General features: G+C 42.4%; 1 protein-coding gene across 9 annotated transcripts in view; it reads left to right on the forward strand.

Annotated features, from left to right (window-relative positions):
- Window positions 1-19,769, forward strand: part of faap100 (FA core complex associated protein 100) — a 28,146-nt gene extending 8,377 nt beyond the window's left edge. For 4 of the 9 annotated variants that reach the window (XM_069930119.1, XM_069930123.1, XM_069930126.1 and 1 more), the window contains 7 exons: window positions 638-1,587; window positions 4,614-4,770; window positions 5,107-5,903; window positions 11,401-11,543; window positions 13,688-13,804; window positions 15,666-15,752; window positions 18,357-19,550. In XM_069930119.1, coding sequence (XP_069786220.1) covers window positions 638-1,587; window positions 4,614-4,770; window positions 5,107-5,903; window positions 11,401-11,543; window positions 13,688-13,804; window positions 15,666-15,752; window positions 18,357-18,488 — 2,383 coding nt within the window. In that variant the 3' untranslated portion in view covers window positions 18,489-19,550. Of the gene's footprint in view, window positions 1-637; window positions 1,588-4,613; window positions 4,771-5,106; window positions 5,904-11,400; window positions 11,544-13,687; window positions 13,805-15,665; window positions 15,753-16,665; window positions 16,817-18,356; window positions 19,551-19,585 lie in introns of those variants that run through there. The other 5 variants (XR_011354904.1, XR_011354905.1, XM_069930124.1 and 2 more) reach the window with 5 other exon arrangements.
- Window positions 19,770-20,061: the final 292 nt, after the last annotated feature.

Consider the following 20,061-nt stretch of genomic DNA (forward strand, 5'->3'; position numbering starts at 1 on the left):
TTTGAACCTTGAGCGTTTTGACCAACTGTCGTCGCATTGACCATTGTTGCAGCCGACCTTATCCCATAGTTTGTTTTAGTGGGTTGTTTTGCCATCAGGGTTTCAAGAAAGTACAAAGATCAGTATGTCCAATTCAGCTGGGAAGCAAGGCAACGGTAATTCTATTCCGAAGAACTGTTTTATGTGGCTTGCGTCCAGTGCTAAAATTAAATTTAAAAAATAAATAGAGGAAATATAAGCAGGTCAAATGAACACCTGTTTTAGGGGGAAAAAAAATATAGATTCTGCATTACATTTACCTGGATCCTCTTTTAGTGAGAAGCACGAAATGCATCTTCCTTTTGGGGTCGACGTACTTCCAGGGCACTCAGCTCTATTATAGACTCTTGCCTACTTCCTCCATCACTATTCGCACAGAACACATTCTTCAGTGAATCTCTGATCTTTGCCTGCAGTTCCACTCTCATCTCCAAAAACTTTTCAAACGGCAAAATCATTTGAACCACTGAATTAGGCACACTTGATGGATTCTGTTCTCTCCGTGTGATTTTTATGGGGTGACAGCCGGTGGTAGATTTGGCAGCTGATTTTTATTGGATTGCTTCATACTTACAAAATCTGTACTTTTTTTTTTCAGCTTTGACAGCGAGACAGCAGTTCAGAACTTGCCCCAGTCAGGGAGTGTCTCCGGGTCGTGCGTGCCACCAGTCTGTACTGTGGGTGAGGAGCTCTGCCTTGTCAGAGACCCCACAGTCTGTTCCTTTATTGGTTTGGACAAAAACATTGTGTTGGTGACTGAGGAGGAACAGAAATGGAAGATAAAAACCTTCAGAATGCAAAGACCTGGCTGTGAGGTCCAGATGTGTCAAAAGATTGAAGAGATAGAGTTTGCCTCTCATTGTGAAAAGTTGCCTGCACTGAGTTGCCCACCTGTGTTGTGTTGTATTTATCCTCCTATTGAGAAACTGAAGGGTGGTGAAAACTACCCCTGTCTTGAGCCCTCTCTCTTCAGTCTCCTCTTCAGCGTGGATGCCACTTTGCTGTTCTCGCCCGTCGTACTTTGCGGGTTGCCAGATGGGCAGGTTTGTTTCTTGCCCATGAAGTATACCCGGCAGGAGGCCAAAGGTCACACATCTCGAAGAACAGTGCTGCTGCACCTGGAGCAACCTGTGGTCTTCATCGGGCTTTTGTCATTAGAGCAGGAGGCGATCGACGATAAGGATCCCCAGTCATCCAAAGTCAAATCCCCATTTTCCAACAGCATTGTTGTCATTGGGAAAGATGGCAAAGTGGTGATCATCAAGTCCAGCCTTCAGCTAGAGACTCGGTCCCCCCGTTTTGTTGAGTACCACCTTCAAGGCCCCGTTATTAGTGCCTGCTGTCATGCCAGCACTCTTTATTACAGCACTTGCTTGGACTTCTTTGCCGTCGAGTTCCTTCGTAGTGAGAACTTTTCAGAAATATTTGGCAGGACGTCCGACGAGAGGAGTGACCAGTCTGATAGAGTTTTGCCCTCCATCCTTAATCCCGTCAGTCTGAACATCTGTGGGGTTGTGGCTATGTCCAAACCTTCACCGACTGCTGAAGGTAATCAGTCTGGTTAGTTTAGCCTGGTCAGTGCTGAGAGCCTGTAATGTTGACTCTGCTTCTCTCTCCACATATGACGCTTTCCATTCATGATAATTGAGTGCAATATAATGTTCTTTAATGTAGTAGCTGTATCTCTCGCACAAAGTCTCAAGACACTTCACAGTACACTGGTCTGAAAGTACATTCATAATTGAAGGAATATAGAAGCCACCCCTTCCACAAACAACAGTGTCTTAATGATTTTGTGTATCTATCAATTTCAATGATATTAGACCATAAGATATAGGAGCAGAAGAAGGCCATTCAGTCTGTTGTCTGCTCTGCCATTCAGTCATGACCCCAACCCAGCCTCACTCCCTGCCTTCTCTAGCCCTCTCCAAAGTCATCGCATCCTTTCTCAAAGAAGGAGCCCAAAACTATACCCCTTCAAGTGAGGCCACACCAGTGCCTTATAAAGCCTGAACATCACATCCCTGCCCTTGGATTCCTCTTGATATGAATGCCAACATTACATTCGCCTTCATCACCATACACTCAAGTAAAAGACAAAATCTGTAGACATTGTGGTTGAAGTACAAACACACAAAGCTAGAGAAACTCAGCAGGTCAAACAATGTCCTTTATATAGCAAAGGTAAAAATACAGAACCGATGTTTCGAAAAAGTTTCAGCAGGCGTCCAAGCAAAAGAGTAAGGAGGGGAAGTGTGGTCGCAAAGGCGGGAGGTGATAGGTGGAGAAGGGAGGGAGGGGACACCACTGATCAAGGGGAGGAGGGATGGCGAGGTGAAGGGAGGGAGGAGAACTGGAAAGGGGAAAGGAAGAGGAAAACGGGTTAGCAGAAACCGGAAAAGTCTATGTTAATGCCATCAGGTTGGAGAATGCCCAAACGGAAAATCAGGTGTTGTTCCTCCAATTTCTGGGTGGTCTTTGTGGGATTGTACATAAGGCCATGGACTGACATGTGAGTATGAGAGTTGACACAGAATTGAAATGCTTGGCTTCTGGGAGGTCTCTTCACTAACGGACGGGGCGAAGGTTCTGTGTCACACTCCCATACTCACATGCTTGTCCATGGCCTTGTGTATTATGCCAATATGTTCCATGACTTCTAGCTGCTCACTCTCCCCCTTAAGAATATTCTGAAACCACTCAGAGACACCCTGGACCCGAGCACCTGGGAGACTATCCTCGAATCTCTTGCGACTGCAGAATCTCATCTCTGTTCCCTAACTATCGAGTCCCCTATGACTATTGGTCCTGCCTGACTTCACCCTTCTCTTCTGAGGCTCAGAGCAGACCACAGTGTATTAGTACGGAAGTTGCTGTCTGGCCCAGATAGGTAATCCTCCTCCAGCTCTATCCAAAGGGTTACACTGAGCGTTACGGCCATAGGGGTGTTCTGCACTGACAGCCCATACCCCTTCCTTCTCCGAACAGTCACCTGCCACTTGCCTCTTAGGGGTCACTGTTTCCTTATAGCTTTTGTCTATGGAACCCCCCCCCCCCCATTCCAGCCTCCCGAATGATATGGAGTTCATCAAACTCCAGCTCCCTAACGTGGTCTGTAAAGAGCTGCAGCTGGATGCACCTTTTTCCGGTGTAGTCATCAGAGACACGTGCTGTCCCAGATTTCCCACATGCTGCAACTGGAGCACACCACCGCCCTCGCTTCCATCTCTACTACCTCCTCTGGGTTGAGCCAAAGCTTCTTCACTCCCGCACTGGACTGCTCCCGTGCTGGCTGTTCCACACTGAACTTCTCCCCTTTGAAATTCTTTTTGTTTTATTAGCTACTGGCTCTGTCTGTAGCACATACTCCCAATAACTACTTCACTTAGAAACTCCCCTGAAACAAAGCACATCTCCCGTCATTCACCAGTTGCCAAGGAGAATGAGGGTTAAAAAAAATTATTAGGACGCTGGGATAATTGGCAGAATTTTCTTTTGTCAAAATAACACCACATATCTCCTCAGCACTGATTGAGTTAAAAATCACCCTGAACTCCCTGTCCACCTGCCACTTTAGCTCTTCAACCCACTCTCAGACTTTGACTCTCTCACGCTATCCCATCCTTCACTTGAGGAAGCACCCTTGCAGCTCTCAGGATATTGAATCCCACGATTTCGGCCAATTGCACTTGCTCCATTTTCCACTCTCTATCGTGCTGTTTTGATCTGCTGGGTAGTTCCTGAATTCCCTTTAGTCTCTTTCCCCCACCATGAATTTATCCGAGGCAGTTCTGAAAGCGTTGTGCCACCTGGACATTTTGTGGTCTCCCCTTATCTTGGACCATGGCCACGTTGACTTGCTCTCATTTCAAGCACAGCCAAATCTCTTACTGATGGTCACCACAGAAGTTGCATCTAGTTTTGTGTGGAGGATAATGCCTGCTATTTGTGTAGGGTTGCTCAAATTTCACCACTCTCGAAGATCACATCTCTGTGGGTTGAAAACCTTTCCTGCGTGCTTTATTAATGCATTTAATGGAATGTGGTGGCTACACATTTAAGGAGATGGGCAAGAGAATCACTTGGGAATTTATTTATTGTGCTGAATGGTTACAATAATCAATTTCGTTAAAAACCCCTGGTATCCGGCACTTATGGGGATTGGTAGATATAGGATAAGTGAATTTGTCAATCGCTTGAGATTGCATTCTGTACGATTGACGAACTAAGCGATAGAGGGCTTCAATTTTAAACTTCCCTATTTCTTTAACCTAGTTACATGATTTTTTTTGCCGGTTGCTTGAGACTGGTGGTCGCTTAAATTCCGGATAACAGGGATTTTACTGTGTGTTTTTAAAAAAAAGTAATTGAAGAAATCGGATGGTTTTGGGATTTTATAGATTGATGTTATTAAAACCAAGTATGCACTGAATGGCTTCTTGCTGTTGAGTAATGATTTTGTGATGCTTGGTCTGTGTGCCTCAGAGACTTGCCTTCTTCCAAGCTGTGTGTAATCTCGTAGACCCATGAGTCGCCAGAAATAAGTTTCCCACTTTGTGTTTGTCTTTGACCAGGTGACATTAATTTAGTAGCACTGACTGAGAAAGGGAAAGTGATGGCGTGCGTCATGCCTCGCCCTCTGGGTCCAGTCCCCACCATAAAGCTCCAGGCAGCCACCGCAGGACAACGCATTAAGGACCTTCTCTCTGGGATTAGCAATGTCTCTGACAGGTAGGAGTTGATTCTCAAATTAATGCTTCCAGTTCCCTCAAACACTGAGAATCCCATCTTGGTTTATGCAAAGACGAGCATCCAGAAGTCCCAAGGTTTAATTTGTACAAATCCCTAAGTTAACTGAATGAGTACATAGCCTCAGGTGACAGTGCCTCTTGCTGGAGGAACTGTTCCTAAGCAAATGACTGACCATCTTGAGTTGTTCTGTGACACTTCCCATGTTTGGAATGGAACAGAAGTCACTGTGGAACTTTCTTCCAGCAGAAGTCAACATCTAGAGGAAAGAAGGAGGAAAGAGATTAATTTAATATGTTCTGTTTTATTCACCTACAGAATCACTTCCTTGAAGGGTGTTATGCAGGAGAAAGACAAGGCTCTCAGAGGGCTGAACCAGGACTTCAACATATGCTGTGCACTGTTGTCCAATCAGGATAAAGTAATGGCACCTTCCAAACAAGCATTCAGCTGCCACATCACTGCGAAGTGGAACCGGGTCCTACTCCAGGATTCATTGGTCATTTCGTGCATTTTGGAGAACCTCAGTGACTGGCCCCTTGAAAACAGGTGGTCTCTCTGTGTCCAGCTCATTACCCAGACCTTGGCTTTGACGAAAGGGTCGGACAGCACAGCCTTCACTTATGCATTCCCCATCAATGAGCTTCCACCCAGAGAGAAGATGGAGGTCGCTGTCCCCGTGGAGTCTGAGAGTGATGGTTTCCTGCCACTTCCTGTGTCCGTGCAGTGCTTTCTCTATTATAACTTGAGTAGCATTACTGTGAGGAGAGCCAATAACAAGCCTCTCTCTCCCGGACCTTCAGTAATCCCTAGAGCTTCAGAAAACGATAGAATCTGTCTGCCTCTAAACACTCGTGTTATTGATTTGTTAGATTGCTTGTGTTTTCATCATGGAAGTTCGATTGAAATGAATCGCAGACCTACCACATCGGATGCATTGGAGATATTTTTGCACTCTGCTTTGTGCTCTGAGAGCAAAGACATTAAAGGTAATGAAACGGTCAGTCATCCTTTCAGTGGATTGTGCAAAGATAGAATCAGTGCTGGACCTTTTACAGCTTCCATCAAATTGTCCTCTGACCTGACGGAGTTTGCACTGAAAGATGTTGGCACAGGTGAGGACCTTTACCTTGCATGATGAACTATAATTTAAAAAAAATCTCTAATGTTTTACTTCAATCACACTAGGTATAAATAGTAACTTGGCCAGAGGAGTAGGTTGCTGGGCCCACCTCCACCATTCTGCAGGATCACAGCTGATCTATGGTCTATGTATCCCCTATTAGTATATTAAAACTAATCTGTCAAGGTCAGATTTAAAACTAAGAATTGACGAAACATTATTCCACATTTGCGCAAGAACCTTTTCCACTCTCTAGATGTTTTTAATTTCACACTTGATACTAATCCTCAATTTCCTCAAGCAACCGACATAGTTTCCCTCTAATGGCCCAATCTGTTCTCTTTCAAGCAACGACTGTTCAACTAGAACACCACCACGCTATTTTCTGTAACTTAACCCAAAGTCAAGGCAGTGATCTACAATGTACTCGCTCCTCTGGTCAGTGCATCATTCTCAAAGATGTAATACCAAGAATAGATGTAGCCTCAAAAGAACCTTCAGTAGCCATACCCTGACTGCTTCCCCTCCAGTCAGCCCTCCACTCATCTAGTCGTAATATTGTACATTTCTCAAGCCAAATTAATAGCCTTTGTCTACAGATTTTCGGGTTTTACTTAATAACCTTTGGACCTGTTCATGGGATTTTTAAAAAAATTTGATTGTGGTAAGTGGACACTAATTTTCTTAGCACCAACACATAAAGCTTTGCAACTTGTAGAAAATGCACTGTTCCATCCCTTTTGAATCTAAAGTGAATAATTTGTATGGTCAGAATGAGAAATGTGCGAATTGTAAAGTCTTTGCCCTGATTTTCAAGTTTATTGTCCTCTGATTGCACAAGTGCAGCCCCCACGAAACAACATTCTCTGGTCCTTGGCATAAAACACCCAGACGTACAACCAGACATAACACACGTATGGGCAAACAATACACATACAGGGCAAGTATTCATCTATAAATAAATAAACGTGGCTTAATGAGTCTCAGAGGGTTAATGAGAGCAGTTCCTTCAGTCGTTCAACGTTCTCACTGCCTGAGGGAAGATGCTGTTCCTCAGCCTGGGTGGGGCTGGTTCTGATCTTCCTATGTCTCATTCCCGATGAGAGCAGCTGAAAGATGCTTTTTGCAGGTGGAAGGGGTCCCCTGTGATTTTGTGCACCCTTTTCGGACAACGATCCTGGCAGATTTTGCCCTTTTGTGCAATCTGTGAGATGTATCGTAGTTAACCGATATACAATTTTGCATCTCTCCTGACCAGTTTGGGAGAATTATAAAATTGTTGATTCCTGTTTGACACAGCTGTGTGGTTTGAATCTCCCCTCCATCCCTGACTTGGCTTTCTTCCGCATCATTTTTTTCATAACTTTGGAGGTCTTGTTGGTTCAAACCTTGGGCTTTGCCTCCTTGCCCCTTGTTAATCAGATACTTGCAGCTTTCCTGTGTGGTTCTATGTACTTTGAGGATTTGTCACGACCCACCCCCTTCCTGAACTGGCTGCAAATCGCTGCAGGTTCTCCAAGTGAAAGCGGAGACTGAGGAAGCCAAGGACAGTCTGGCCAGGTACTCATTGCATTTATACTGAGGAAGGCGGTTCTCCTCTCTGAGGAAGCAGCATGGACTTGAGTGGGCTGAAGGGCAAACTTCTTTTGCCGTAGCCTTGATTCTCACCGTGGCCAATTCAGGAGTTCGGTGGGGGAGATGCTGGGTTTGGGTTTTTTGCACGGAGAGTTGTAAGTGCCTGGATTGCATTGCCAGGGATGGTGGTAGAGATTAAAATATTGGGGACATTTGGGAGACTTGGACAGGCACGTGGATAAAAGAAAAAGAAAGGATTATGAGCTAGGTAGTGCTTAGTTTTTAGTTTTTACACTTTTTTTGGTGGAAATATATGTTAGCACAGCATTGAGGGCTGAAGGCCTTGTACTGTGCTGTAGTGTTCTATGTTCAGACGTCTGATTGTCTCTTGCATTGAAACTAAAGGACAAAAAGATCGGCAAGGTTAGCACAACACTGTTAAAGTGCCAGCGACCCGGGTTTGAATCTGGCGTTGTCTAAGGAGTTTATATGTTCTCCCCATGTCTCTGTGAGTTTCCTCTAGGGATGGTCCGGTTTCCTCCCACCCTTCAAAACGTACGGGGGTTGTAGGTCAATTGGGTGTATTTGGGCGGCACGGGCTTGTGAGCCGAAACTGTGCTGTATGTCTAAATATAAATTAAAATTCTTGGAGCTACTGGTTTTGGCAGACCTTTTTAGTGGAACATTTGAGAACTTTTTCCAGAGAAGGCAAGAATCTAACAAGAGCCTTTGAGCCACTTGCAATTGTGGCAGCTGACTTTGCCATTATAAGGTTTTTGTTTTGTGACCAGGTCTTCAGTCAAGCACAGTGGTCTGCACGTGATTTGCATGGAGAGGTTCAGAGTGTTGGCCAACGGGGACCGGGAGCCTTCCTCACCTGGCTTCCCAGAGCCAGCCACCCCACCCAATTAAACGGCCTGTTTGGTCGTTCTCCCAGCATCTCTGTGCACAGCAAGAGTAAAACTCAGCTGATACACAATGTTGCACAGTTTTATATGCATATCCAGCAAATGTTCAGTCCTGGTTGTAGATGCATCTGATGAGCACGGGCAATGTTCACAATGCATGTTTGATGCCACTTAGAACATTACAGCACAGAAACAGGCCCTTCAGTCATTCTAGTTTGTGCTGAACAATTTTTCTGCCTAGTCCCATTGACTTGCATCCAGTCCAAAACCCACCATACCTCTCCCATCCATGTATCCATCTAAATCCATCTTAAATGTTAAAATTGAGCCTGCGTCCACCATTTCATCTGGCAGCTCGTTCCACCCTCCCACCACTTTCTGAGTGAAGAAGTTCCCCCTTAAACTTCTCCCCTTTCACCCTTAACCCATGTGGAAAAAGCCAACTACATTTACTCTGTCTATCCCCCTTCAAAATTTTAAATTCCCTTATCAAATCTTCTACGCTCCAGGAGGGAAAAATGTCCTAACCTGTTTAACCCCTCCCAGTAACTCCGTTCCAGACAACTCCCTAGTAAATCTTCTCTGCCCTCTTTCAATCTTACTGATATCTTCCCTGTAGTTAGATGACCACAACTGTAGAATATTTCATTGTGCATTCATTTAGTGCTTCCCCCATCATCTCTCCATTCCCTGTCTCCTTTTGTCCTGTCTCCTTTTGCACAGACATGATCAATTCCACCTAGACCATTATCACACCCAATTAACGCCTTTTGGTCGGTCTGGATTCCTCCCCCATTGTTTGAATTCTGAGACTTTCTGATATATCCTACTTCTTCCTTTTTCTGATTTTTCTTCACTGGAAGTAGCCCGAAAGGTCAGCAATATATCTTTCATCTCCTATAGATGCTGAATAGACCAGCTGAGTTCATCCAGCATTTTGGTATTTTTACTGCAATTACAGCATCTATTGCGTTTGCTTCATTAATGCCCCCTTCCTAGACACAGCTGTGGGAAACAGGAATACCCCCTGGAGCTGTTATGCTTTGTACCAAGGTTGTTTCTGGTCTATGTCCTAACTCCATGTGAATGAATTTGTCCAATATCACTTGTAATTGGGTCACACATTGACACAAGTCTTAATAAGAAGGTTATGGGTTTGATGTGGTGCAGTTTTATAGCTGCAGCAACCAGGTCTGCTGCAAAAGAAACTATTTTCTCGGGATAGATTTAGTTTGTATCCTGCTGGAGCTTGTTCCCACTTCCCACTGTGTCTTTTTGGTTCTTGAATCTCTCCCAATTACATTCCTTTGGGTGAAAAGTGAGTCTTTTTGGAGTCATTCCATTGTCATGCACCTTGTACCCCATCCCAGCACTGTGCCTCTTAAGAATTTTCAGTCTATAGATTTCCTCCTGATTGCAGCCACACATTTTGTTCCTGGAGATTCTTGGAAGATCATCCGGTACTGGCATGTTTTAAAAAAAAATTTAATTATCACACTATGAACCATATCAACCAAAATATGTACAGATGTTTCTCATTAAATATACACAGTGACATTTTCCCCCATTCCCTCTCCCCTTCCCACCCCCCTCCAAAACCAATAAATATTAAACATATACAATAAAACCATAAAACAACATCTTCACACTAGGGAAAAACAAACAAGAAAAATGTGTCATCTACTTTTACACACTAAATCTAACCATTTTTGCCTTCTTATCATTTTAGGAGATGGAGGTCTGAGGCAAGCTCTTTCTGTTATGTTCCATGTACGGTTCCCAAATTTGTTCAAACAATGGGATTTTATTTTTCAAATTATATGTTATTTTTTCCAATGGAGTACACTTACTCATTTCCATGCACCATTGCTGTATTCTCAGGCTCTCTTCCATTTGCCAAGTTGACATTATACATTTCTTTGCTACTGCTAAGGCTATCATAATGAATCTTTTTTGCGCTTTATCCAGTTTGAGGCCTAATTCTTTACTTCTTATGTTACCTAAAAGAAAGATCTCTGGATTTTTTTGGTATGTTGTTTTTTTGTGATTTTATTTAATATCTGATTTAGTTCTTCCCAAAACGTATTCACTTTTGTAGATGCCCAAATTGCATGTACTGTTGTTCCCATTTCTTTTTTACAGCGAAAAAACCTATCCGGTACTGGTATGTTTAAGACAACATTATGAAAGTCATAATAATAGGATTTAGTTCGAACTGCATAATATTATTTTTCTCATATGATAGATCAAATAAGCCCAGCAAGTGTCCAAGGGCTCCTTGACTCCAACCGGATGGCATTAACATCAACTCCTTCAATTTCCAATGAACCCCTCCTTTCTTCAACCCTTTCCCCCATCGCCTTTCCCCATTTCTCTCTAGTTTTTATTCAGATGCCTTCCTCCTTTTTGCTTATACCTTCAAGAAAGGCTCAAATCCAAAACGCCAGTAATACACCTTTACCTCCTATGGACACTGCAAGACCAGCTGAGTTCCTCCAGCATTTCTCCAATCACAGCATCTGCAGACTTGTGTGTTTCGTTCTTTGATTCCTCGCCTGGAGTTTGGAAAGTAGATCTCCTCGAACTTTAGACTTGGTAGAGTCAAAGCCCCTGCAAACCCAGGGAGCACACCCGCTTATCTTCCCAACTTGTCTCAGATCTCAGATTGATGTCATTCCTGGAGCCAGATTGTACACTTGTAGATTCTTGATATAATGCCAAATCCAAAGGATTTGCCGTCTTTTATAAATTTTGCACTTTGAAGTGGCAATTAGCGGGGGCATGTATTTCTGAAGACTTCATCACAGTAAGTTAAAACTGTGGTATGTTTCATTCCCCACCCAACACGTTATGTTCCCTGATGTTTAATAGATAACGGTTTGGTTTCTGAACTTTGGCTGTTATTCACAACCATTGCCCCAACATCTTCTGAATTTGGGGGTTTAAGGTGCTCTTTCCTGGGTTCCTCCAGAATCATATGGTCCTATTCTTTCCCTATTCCCCCAGGAAACACGGCAGAGAATGGGTCAAATGTCCTCCGATGGCTGCTGTCTAAGAATTCTGAGATGGAGGCACTGACGATGCAGCCTACCCCCGTGGTACAATGTACAGCTCCAGACGGTAGCAGTGTCCGGATGCTCACAAAACAGGTACAGTAAAACCCCTGGTATCCAGCACCTACGGGGATTGGTAGATGCCAGATAAGCGAGTTTTCCAGTTTCTTGAGACTTACAATGCTTAATTCATACACGTGCCTTAATAATAAACAGTTTAAAAGACAAAAATACTTCACTGTACTTGTATGGAACACATTTCACTTGCATTAATATATAAGCTAAACAATTTTACTTTATTTTCAGTCACAATCTTTGAAAATATTTAATCTTGGTTACACCTGCAGGTTCCTCCCCTCCACAGAGCCGCCCAAAAGATGAACAATAACATTATAGATAATTAACCCTCCTTTCCTTAAGTTTACAGATAAAGCCTTGCTAATATATTTAATATACTAAGAAAGATAAAGACTCTTACTAAGCAGGGATAAGGAGACACTTTAAGTATCATCCCAACAGCATCAACCAGCTCTTCATCCTGGGCGACGCCATTGCTGTTTCACACAACTTTATTCAAACAGCTGCCTCGAGTAAAGCCCGACCAAGGCCCTCCACTGGGTGAATATTTGCACCCAACTTCACCAAAGTTTTATGTGTTACTTCACAGAGCATTTACTTCTGTAATTTTAAACTCTTTTTTTTAAAAATTTATTCATGTTATTTATTTATTAATTTTCCTTTTTTTTGCCAGTCGGTTCTATTGTGGATAACAGGGGTTTATGGTTAGGGTTGGTGATGTGGCAGAATGCTGGAGTTGCACAATATCCCATTACGAGGTTTGAACAGCGCAGAACAGGAAACCAGAGTTGCCACAGGATTTGATCATTGGTGGAATATTTCAAGTCATGGTTTGACTTTGCATGGTTTACTGGGCTTATTGCTCTTGTACAGAATGTATAGCCTTTCACATTTATACCATTGGACTGGATTACTGCCCACGCGAGCTTCCCTGCCCCTCACTGACCCAGAGAAGGGTCATGCTTTCTGAGGCCCTGAGAGTCTGATCAAACTGGAGACCTGACTCCCAGGAGTTGGGACAGTCCGTGAGCAGCACCCTGGCCTCAGGAAGAGATTTGAGTCTCTGACCCAAATTCCTCGTACCCCTCCAGCTTTCCTGTCTGACCCTCATTGCGCCTTGATGTCAAAATTCATCTTCAGGTTTGATTATGTGCAATGACTTTAGATCAAGGGTGGCCAAACTGTGGCCCGTTGCCTTTTTTTAAGTGGCCTGTGAGATCATAGTCTCTAACAATAAATTGCCCTGTATATACATTGTTCTTAGTCTTAAAGCTTGATGTCACCGCCATTTTGAACAACTACTAGACCGACCATTGAAATGTCACTCATTGCTGTAAATGTTATGAGTTGATTAAACGTGCAGGAGCCAAAAAGATGGAAAATAGCAACAGGTGTTGCAAATTTCAGACACGGTGAGGGAAAAGAATACATTTTCACAGAGGTCAAGGGGAAGTGTGTTTGTTTGACTTGCAAGGAATCTGTTAATTTTAATAGCCTATCTACAGATTTACACATCGCATCAGAATCGTTCAGGCCATGAACTGTTCTCACTGAGAGTTGTGGAGGATGTAGGAGACGGCCTTGTCCCTTTCTTGATCTTTTCTCCTGTTCTTATTTTGCACCCAGCGTTTCAATTTGCACTGCTTTTTTGAATGAGAGTTTTAAAGAATTTTATCATATTTAAATTAAATTTAAGAGCAGCTCTTGCAGAAATGCCCAATGTAATATGTGAGCACATCAATAAACTTCTGTAATGTCAACAGATTATGTAGATATGTATCATGTAGATATTTTCAAGGAAATCGAGTTTTCGACGGCACGGGTTTTCTGGTCTAAAAACACTTTTTTGTGCATTGTAACTGGTTGAAAAACTGTCAGGCTTAATATTTGTTTTGGCCCATGACTGCTTGTATTTTTCTGTATTTGGCCCCCAATCAAAAAAGTTTGGCCACCCCTGTTCTAGATTGCATGGAATAGAGAATTCCCAAGAGCCTCGATTCTCTGAAAGAAGAAATTCTTCTTTAATTCATATTTAATTGGATGCCCATTTATTTGAGAAACCACGCCCCATATTTCTGCAATCTCCACCAAGGGAAATATCCTCATAGCATGTATCCCATCAGGTATACTCAGAACATTTTCTGTTCTGCCTTTTGCTGCAGGTCGAAGTCGCCAATTTCTCCGTTGATGGTCCAATCACCGTAGTGGAAATTGTGATGGAGTGTTCCTCACTGCCTATATTTTGTTTCTTGCATCAGGCTCTCGCTCGACGTGTCCAGGTAGGATATCAGCAGACTGTCCCGATTCTCAACTGTCCTCTGCCTTAACAGGAAATCCTTTCTGGGCTTTCACAGTCTGATCAGTGACTTGGGATCAACCTTGTCAGTTGTTTTTAGCCGTTCAGTGGAATGCTGTGCTCAAACAGAATGGTTATCAAAAACTTCTTCATAAAATTATACAGAATGGAAGGAGGCTACATCTTGTGGAATAACATTATTTCCCTTTTAATGGGTGAAGCTGCTTTAAATCCAGTTTGATTGTTTCTTTTGGTTTCTGCAATCAGATTAAATGGAGCTGTCAAAACTGTTTTGGGGTAGAAATTGGTTCACTTTAACCTGTTGTCTGCATGTACTGTTAATCAATCAACTAAAACAAATCAATTAAAGTAAAAGGAAAGTCTAGCAAAATATTTTTGCTATTCAAAAGCCACCTCTCATTTTCTGCAGTCTGGTAATGGATTTGATAGTATTTTGTTTGACACGTTAAAGCCAATTTACTTGTGTGGAGATCCTTGAGGTCAGGTGCTGTTGTGTCCTCACCAATGGACACCCAAGGGAATAGAAATGGAATTGAAACTCCAGCTTTTTAGATTAGTTTTTCAGCATCTGCAGAACAGTATAACCCTCAGGATTCGGAAACTTTGGGGATTGGTCTTGCTGAATATGTATATTTTCCGGATGCTTGAGACTTGCTCCTACAATGCCTAACTAATGCACCTGCATTAAGAATAAACAATTTACAAAGACAAAAATACTGTACTAACACTGAACAAACTTCACCTGCATGAATATACATTTTACTTTATTTTCAGTCGCATTCTTTGAAAATATTTAACCATCACTGCATCTGCAGGTTCCTCCTCCTCCACGGAACTGCCTGAAAGATGAACAATAACTTTATAGATAATTAACACCACCTCCTTCCCCCCCACTCCCCTCAAGTTTACAGATAAAGCCTCTGATCAGGGCGACTCTTACTAAGCAGGAATAGGGAGATACTTTAAGAGAGTTACCACAAACAGCGAGCGGCATCAACCAGATTTTCACCTTGGGCAACACCATTGCTGTTTCACACAATTTTATTCAAACAGCTGCTATGCTTGACCAAGGCCCTCCGCTGGCCGAATATTTGCTCCCATTTTAACCAAAGGTTTATGTGTTACTTCAGAGAACATTTACAGTTTTAAACTTTTGTATTTTTTTTAACCTGTTATTTTATTCTTATTTATTTTAATTTTTTAAAATCTATTTTCCTGGGTTTCTTTTTTTTTTGTTGGTTGCTTGAATTCTGGATACCAGGGGTTTTACTGTACTTTGTTTCTGTCAATATCATGAGTGTATTGGCTGCAATCTTCGTCCTACATCATCCTAACTACTGGCAACAGGATCTCCTTAATTCATTAAAAATTAGTTGATTGTTAAGCTTCTGGAGAAAAAAGGTACGGAGAGAACAAAGGAATAAATGAAAATTTTTAAAAAATTGTAGCTACTGGAAATCTAAAATCAAAACAGGAAATGTCGGGAGAGCTCTACTGATCACAGGGTCTTTTACATGAAACAAATTTTCTTTCCACAGACACTGCCTAATCTGCTAAGCATTTCAGGAATAACAGGCATGATATTACCTTGACACAGAAAGACTTTTCAAAGCACTTTCATGATAAAGCAGTAGATATGTTAAAACTTTTATTTTGTGAAGCAGGTTTTGACATTTCTTGTACAGTTATTTTATATGTATACAAAAGAAATCCCTGAGAAGGTAAGAGAATGTGTGCAGAGCTCATTAAAATACCTTCATGGTACACATGTCATTTTACCGTTCCCTCATATTGGTTATGTGTTTTGATTTTGCATTGAACAGACACTTTTGGAACGGAGTTCTTCCTGTGGAAACTCGCTGCCTGGTCTCCGCGTGCAGTCTCTCCGTCAACTGGTGCGTAGCACAGAGGTAAGGGGGCCATGAAGTCAACTGAGCATTCTTGTAGTGACTGGGGTGAGGTGCTGGGCTGGAGTTGGTGGGTACCTGAGACTGTGTTACTGACAAACCGCCCCGAAGATTAATAATATGTGAGGGACGTGTGTGTGTGTGATTCTGCTGCTTTCCTCCCCCTCCCCTCCCTTCCCCTTCTGATGATTCCTGAAACATGGAGAGTGTGATCACTCGATGACACAAATTGTTATTACCTGGATAAGGAAAGTCGCGTCTTTCTTTTGGGTCCCTGCATGGGATTGGGCCTGAAGCTGATCAGTAACCCGTCTGGAGTGAACTTGTGATGTACAGTAAAACCCCTGGTATCTGGAATTTAAGCAATTGGTAGCCTCAAGTAACCAGAAAAAAAATTGAGGAACATAAATTGAAAACATGAAAATAAATAAAAAATAAAATAACAGGTAAAAATATGTAAATATAAAGTAAATGTTCTCTGAAGTAACACGTAAACCTTTGGTGAAGATGGGAGCAAATAGTCAGCCAGCGGAGGCCTCGGTCATGCTTTGCTCATAGCAGCTGTTTGAATAAATGGTGTGAAACAGTAATGGCGTCTCCCAGGATGAAGAGCTGGTTGATGCCACTCGCCATTGGGGTGACTCTCTTAAAATGTCTCCTTATCCCTGCCTAGTAGTCACTCCGGTCAGACGCTTTACCTGTAAATTGGGGGGGGGGGGAAATGGTGATAATTATTTGTAATGTTATTGTTCGTCTTTCAGGTGCCTCTGTGGAGGGGGAGATGCAGCAATAGTTAAATGTTTTCAAAAAATGTGACTAAAAGTAAAAATGCTTTAAGGTTTATATATTCATGCAAGTGAAGTTTGTTCAGTGTAAGTGCAGTATTTTTCTTTTAAACTGTTTATTCTTCATGCAGGTGTATTAGTCAGGCATTGGAAGAGTAAGTCTCAAGCAACCAGAAAATACACTTATCTGGCATGCCTATAGGTGCCAGATAACAGGAGTTTTACTGTAGTTGGAGGAAGCTTAAAAATAAACTGTATCCGATCAATGCACCTGTTCCTGAGGTAGGAATTGTGTAGAGATCAATACTGGGACAAGCTCACATGAAGGGGCTGAGTTCAAATCTTTTTATAAGCAACAACAGGAGTGCAAACATCTCCACAACCAGCTGCAATTGTGCCCTGAAATTTCAACTTTTCCACAATGTTAACTAAAGCGGACATCAGTGGCTACTCTAATACTAATCACTGTTTCCGTGGCTTGGCTGTGTTTTCTGAGCAGGTGCATTGTTCTTCCAAAAGCTGCTTTCTCATTGGCAGCTGGTCTGTTTTGTACCATCGACGTCCATTAGCCTGCTCAAATCCTTACCAAGTTTAATGTTACTGAATAGACCATTCATCTTTCTGTTTTCAGTAATATTTTGGCTTGGTGTGGCCGCTGGACCATGCTAATGTTTATATAAATTGACGAGAGCTCATTTGCATGACAAGCATTGCCTCAGGATTGATTTGCCACATCAGGACAACCAAAATATTTCACTGACAATTGGAAGAAGTTGTAGCCGGGCTTGTTGACTATCTGGTGACCCTGTTTCAAATCTGTTAAGTCTTTCAGATGTGTTCAGTCACGCTTCATGTAGCAGAACACTCCTTCAATGTTGAGTATATGGGCAGTCTTCTATATGATTACAACGTTCAAGGGAGGTTCTGAAGGGCTTCCAGCACCTGTCGATTAACGTCGATGCTTAACGTTCTCTGTTAGCACTTTGTGTCTGCTGCCAGATCTTCACTTGACACACCTTGTTTGCAGCAAAAAATGCAGGTTCAAAAAGTGGTGTGAATCCTGGAGCATTATTCCCTTCTAAAATGTAATGCCGCATACACTTCTTCATACAGACATCTGCAATGCAACTTAATTCCATTAACATCTCTCTCAGGAGCCAGACAAACCTGGTAGAGCAAACTTGAGTAGTTTCCAACTTCAAAAAGCTGTCTTTCAGTAATTCATCCAACTTCCCTGAAGGCCTCAGGAAATCACAAAAGATGATGCATAAAGTTTTTCTGATTTAAAAAAAAAAGTCACATGGCCTTCATAGAAATATTCCATTTCACCAGGAGATGTGGTTAGCTTGGTAGCCATGGTAACAGTCTGGCAACCTTAACAGACTTGGTTCTGACACCAGTTTTGACCCCCATGATACTTCTTCCCACAGCATGTTCGTTGGTGTCCTTGAGGCTAATTATTTACAGCATGAAGAGTAAATGCTAAGGCCACATGTTCCAAAAAAAAACCCAATCTCTTCCAGTTGCCATTCTCGATGGCTGGGCAGTGGATTCACCCATAAACAGAATCCCCATCCTGACAAAAGTGCTGTTGCAGTTTTAGATTGAACATTCTGAAATGGTAATAGAATTTTATTTTTGTGGTTAACTTCAATCCACCCTACGACAAATGTCATCTGTCTATTACTTGACCAGCTTTGCTAATGTGTTTCTAAATGTGGGCAGTTGGTTAAAGCGCGATACTAAATGCTTAATATCGCCGGGAAACCTGTGGATTTTCAAAATGTGATGACTTCTTTCTTTGGGTTTTGTTTCACCTTAGGCTCTTCTTAAAGGGGTGCAGTTACTGCGTGACCGGTTGTCCCTGGGGGAGGAAATGAATCTGAATGACACTGCGGGCAAGCTTCTGCAACTCTACGAACAGCTGAGGAGCATTGATTTAGTTATTGTGTAACGTGTGGAATTGTTCAAACTGCCGCAGTCTCCAGGTTGAAACTACAAGTTGATCCTATTCTTCCTGCTTTAAGGCTGTGAAAGAGCAGGTATCTGTTGCCTTGTGTGTTGCTCAATGGTCTGGTAGCAGTGGTCACTTCTTCATTTGACAAATCCCATGAAGGAAAAACCTTTTGTTTATGTAGTCACAATGTCTGGATAGTCAAAGGTGCCTTAAATACAATTAAAATGTATTTTTGATGCTAAAGTTTTGTAAACTGAAATGAGATAAATTACTGTACTCTAATTGACCTGTTCAGGCAGCATTACTTCAGGGACATCTGTTGGTTGGGACATTAGGAGAGTGACATGTTGTTCGAACAGTACCGAGGTAACTTTTCAGGAGGTATCTTTTCAGGAGTGCTGAAATGGAAAAAGTGGGCGGTGGGGGGGGGTTCTGATTTATCTGCAGAATGTCAACCCTGAAGGTGAGGCACCGCAATGAATTTGTAGATTAGCTCTCTCAACATTTTTCAGCTCTAGGTCCCCTAAGATTCTGCTCAAATTTCACGGGCCCCCTTCCCTGTGACGCAGTCAAGTTTTGTTTCTTCCATGCTTCTACTGACAGCATTAAGAAACAAAAAAAAAATTGTTTGTTACATGAGGTGAAAAGAAAACAAGGCTTTTACTTAAATGTGCTGTTGAGAATGGCTGTTGAAGACCACGTTTCAGTCCTGGCTTGCACCTTTGTCTCGGAGTCTGGGGTGCTTCTGTTTATTCAAGCCAACACTCCAGATGTGAATTATCATAGAGGACCAGTGTGCATGACCACCGTGGATACAGCCAAGAAATAATTCCTTGAAGGAAGCATTTTTGTGTCTGGTCAAACCCAGGGGAATGTCACTGTGGGACTGTGGACCATTGTTGAATAGTATCCTTCAGCACTCTGGTCTTTATACTGTCCCCACTACCAAAGAAACAAAAATTTGCATTGGGCAGATAGATCCCCCCTTTGATGTCAGAGATGTGACAAGCTGATTCTAACTTGACTGTTTTGAAAATGTAATAATAAATGGTTACTTAAGAGAGTGTGAGATTTTTGTTTGTTTCTTTTCATAGTCTCCAGCCTTGATGTTTAATGGCTAACTTTCTCAGAAATGACCTCCTGGGACGTGCCATTAACGGAGAACTTGGCCTCGTGCTTTGGTTGCAAGGGTAGGTCAAAAACCAGGGGCTATGAAGCAAATGGTGTTCTCAAATACCTACTGATTTCCTACGGTAAATGGGATAGTCTTACTTGGATGGGTGTAGCTGCAGCAGCATTCTGTGTCATCCAGGACAATGTTTGAACTGCACTCCATTCAGCTTTTTAAAAATAAAATCTAGCACCACTGTATGATGAACGGTTCATTGATTATAATAGGAAAACAAATCCAGTGATTTAACATTTGCCCACGTGTCTGATGATCAAGAATTGAGTAACTAAAAAGGAATTAAGGGATATGGGGAAGAGGCAGTTGAGTCAATGATCATATCAGCCGTGATCTTATTGAATGGTGGAGCAGGCTCGATGGGCCGACTCCTGATCCTATTTC

Source organism: Narcine bancroftii, chromosome 3, assembly GCF_036971445.1.
Source record: "Narcine bancroftii isolate sNarBan1 chromosome 3, sNarBan1.hap1, whole genome shotgun sequence".
Taxonomy (NCBI): Eukaryota; Metazoa; Chordata; class Chondrichthyes; order Torpediniformes; family Narcinidae; genus Narcine; species Narcine bancroftii.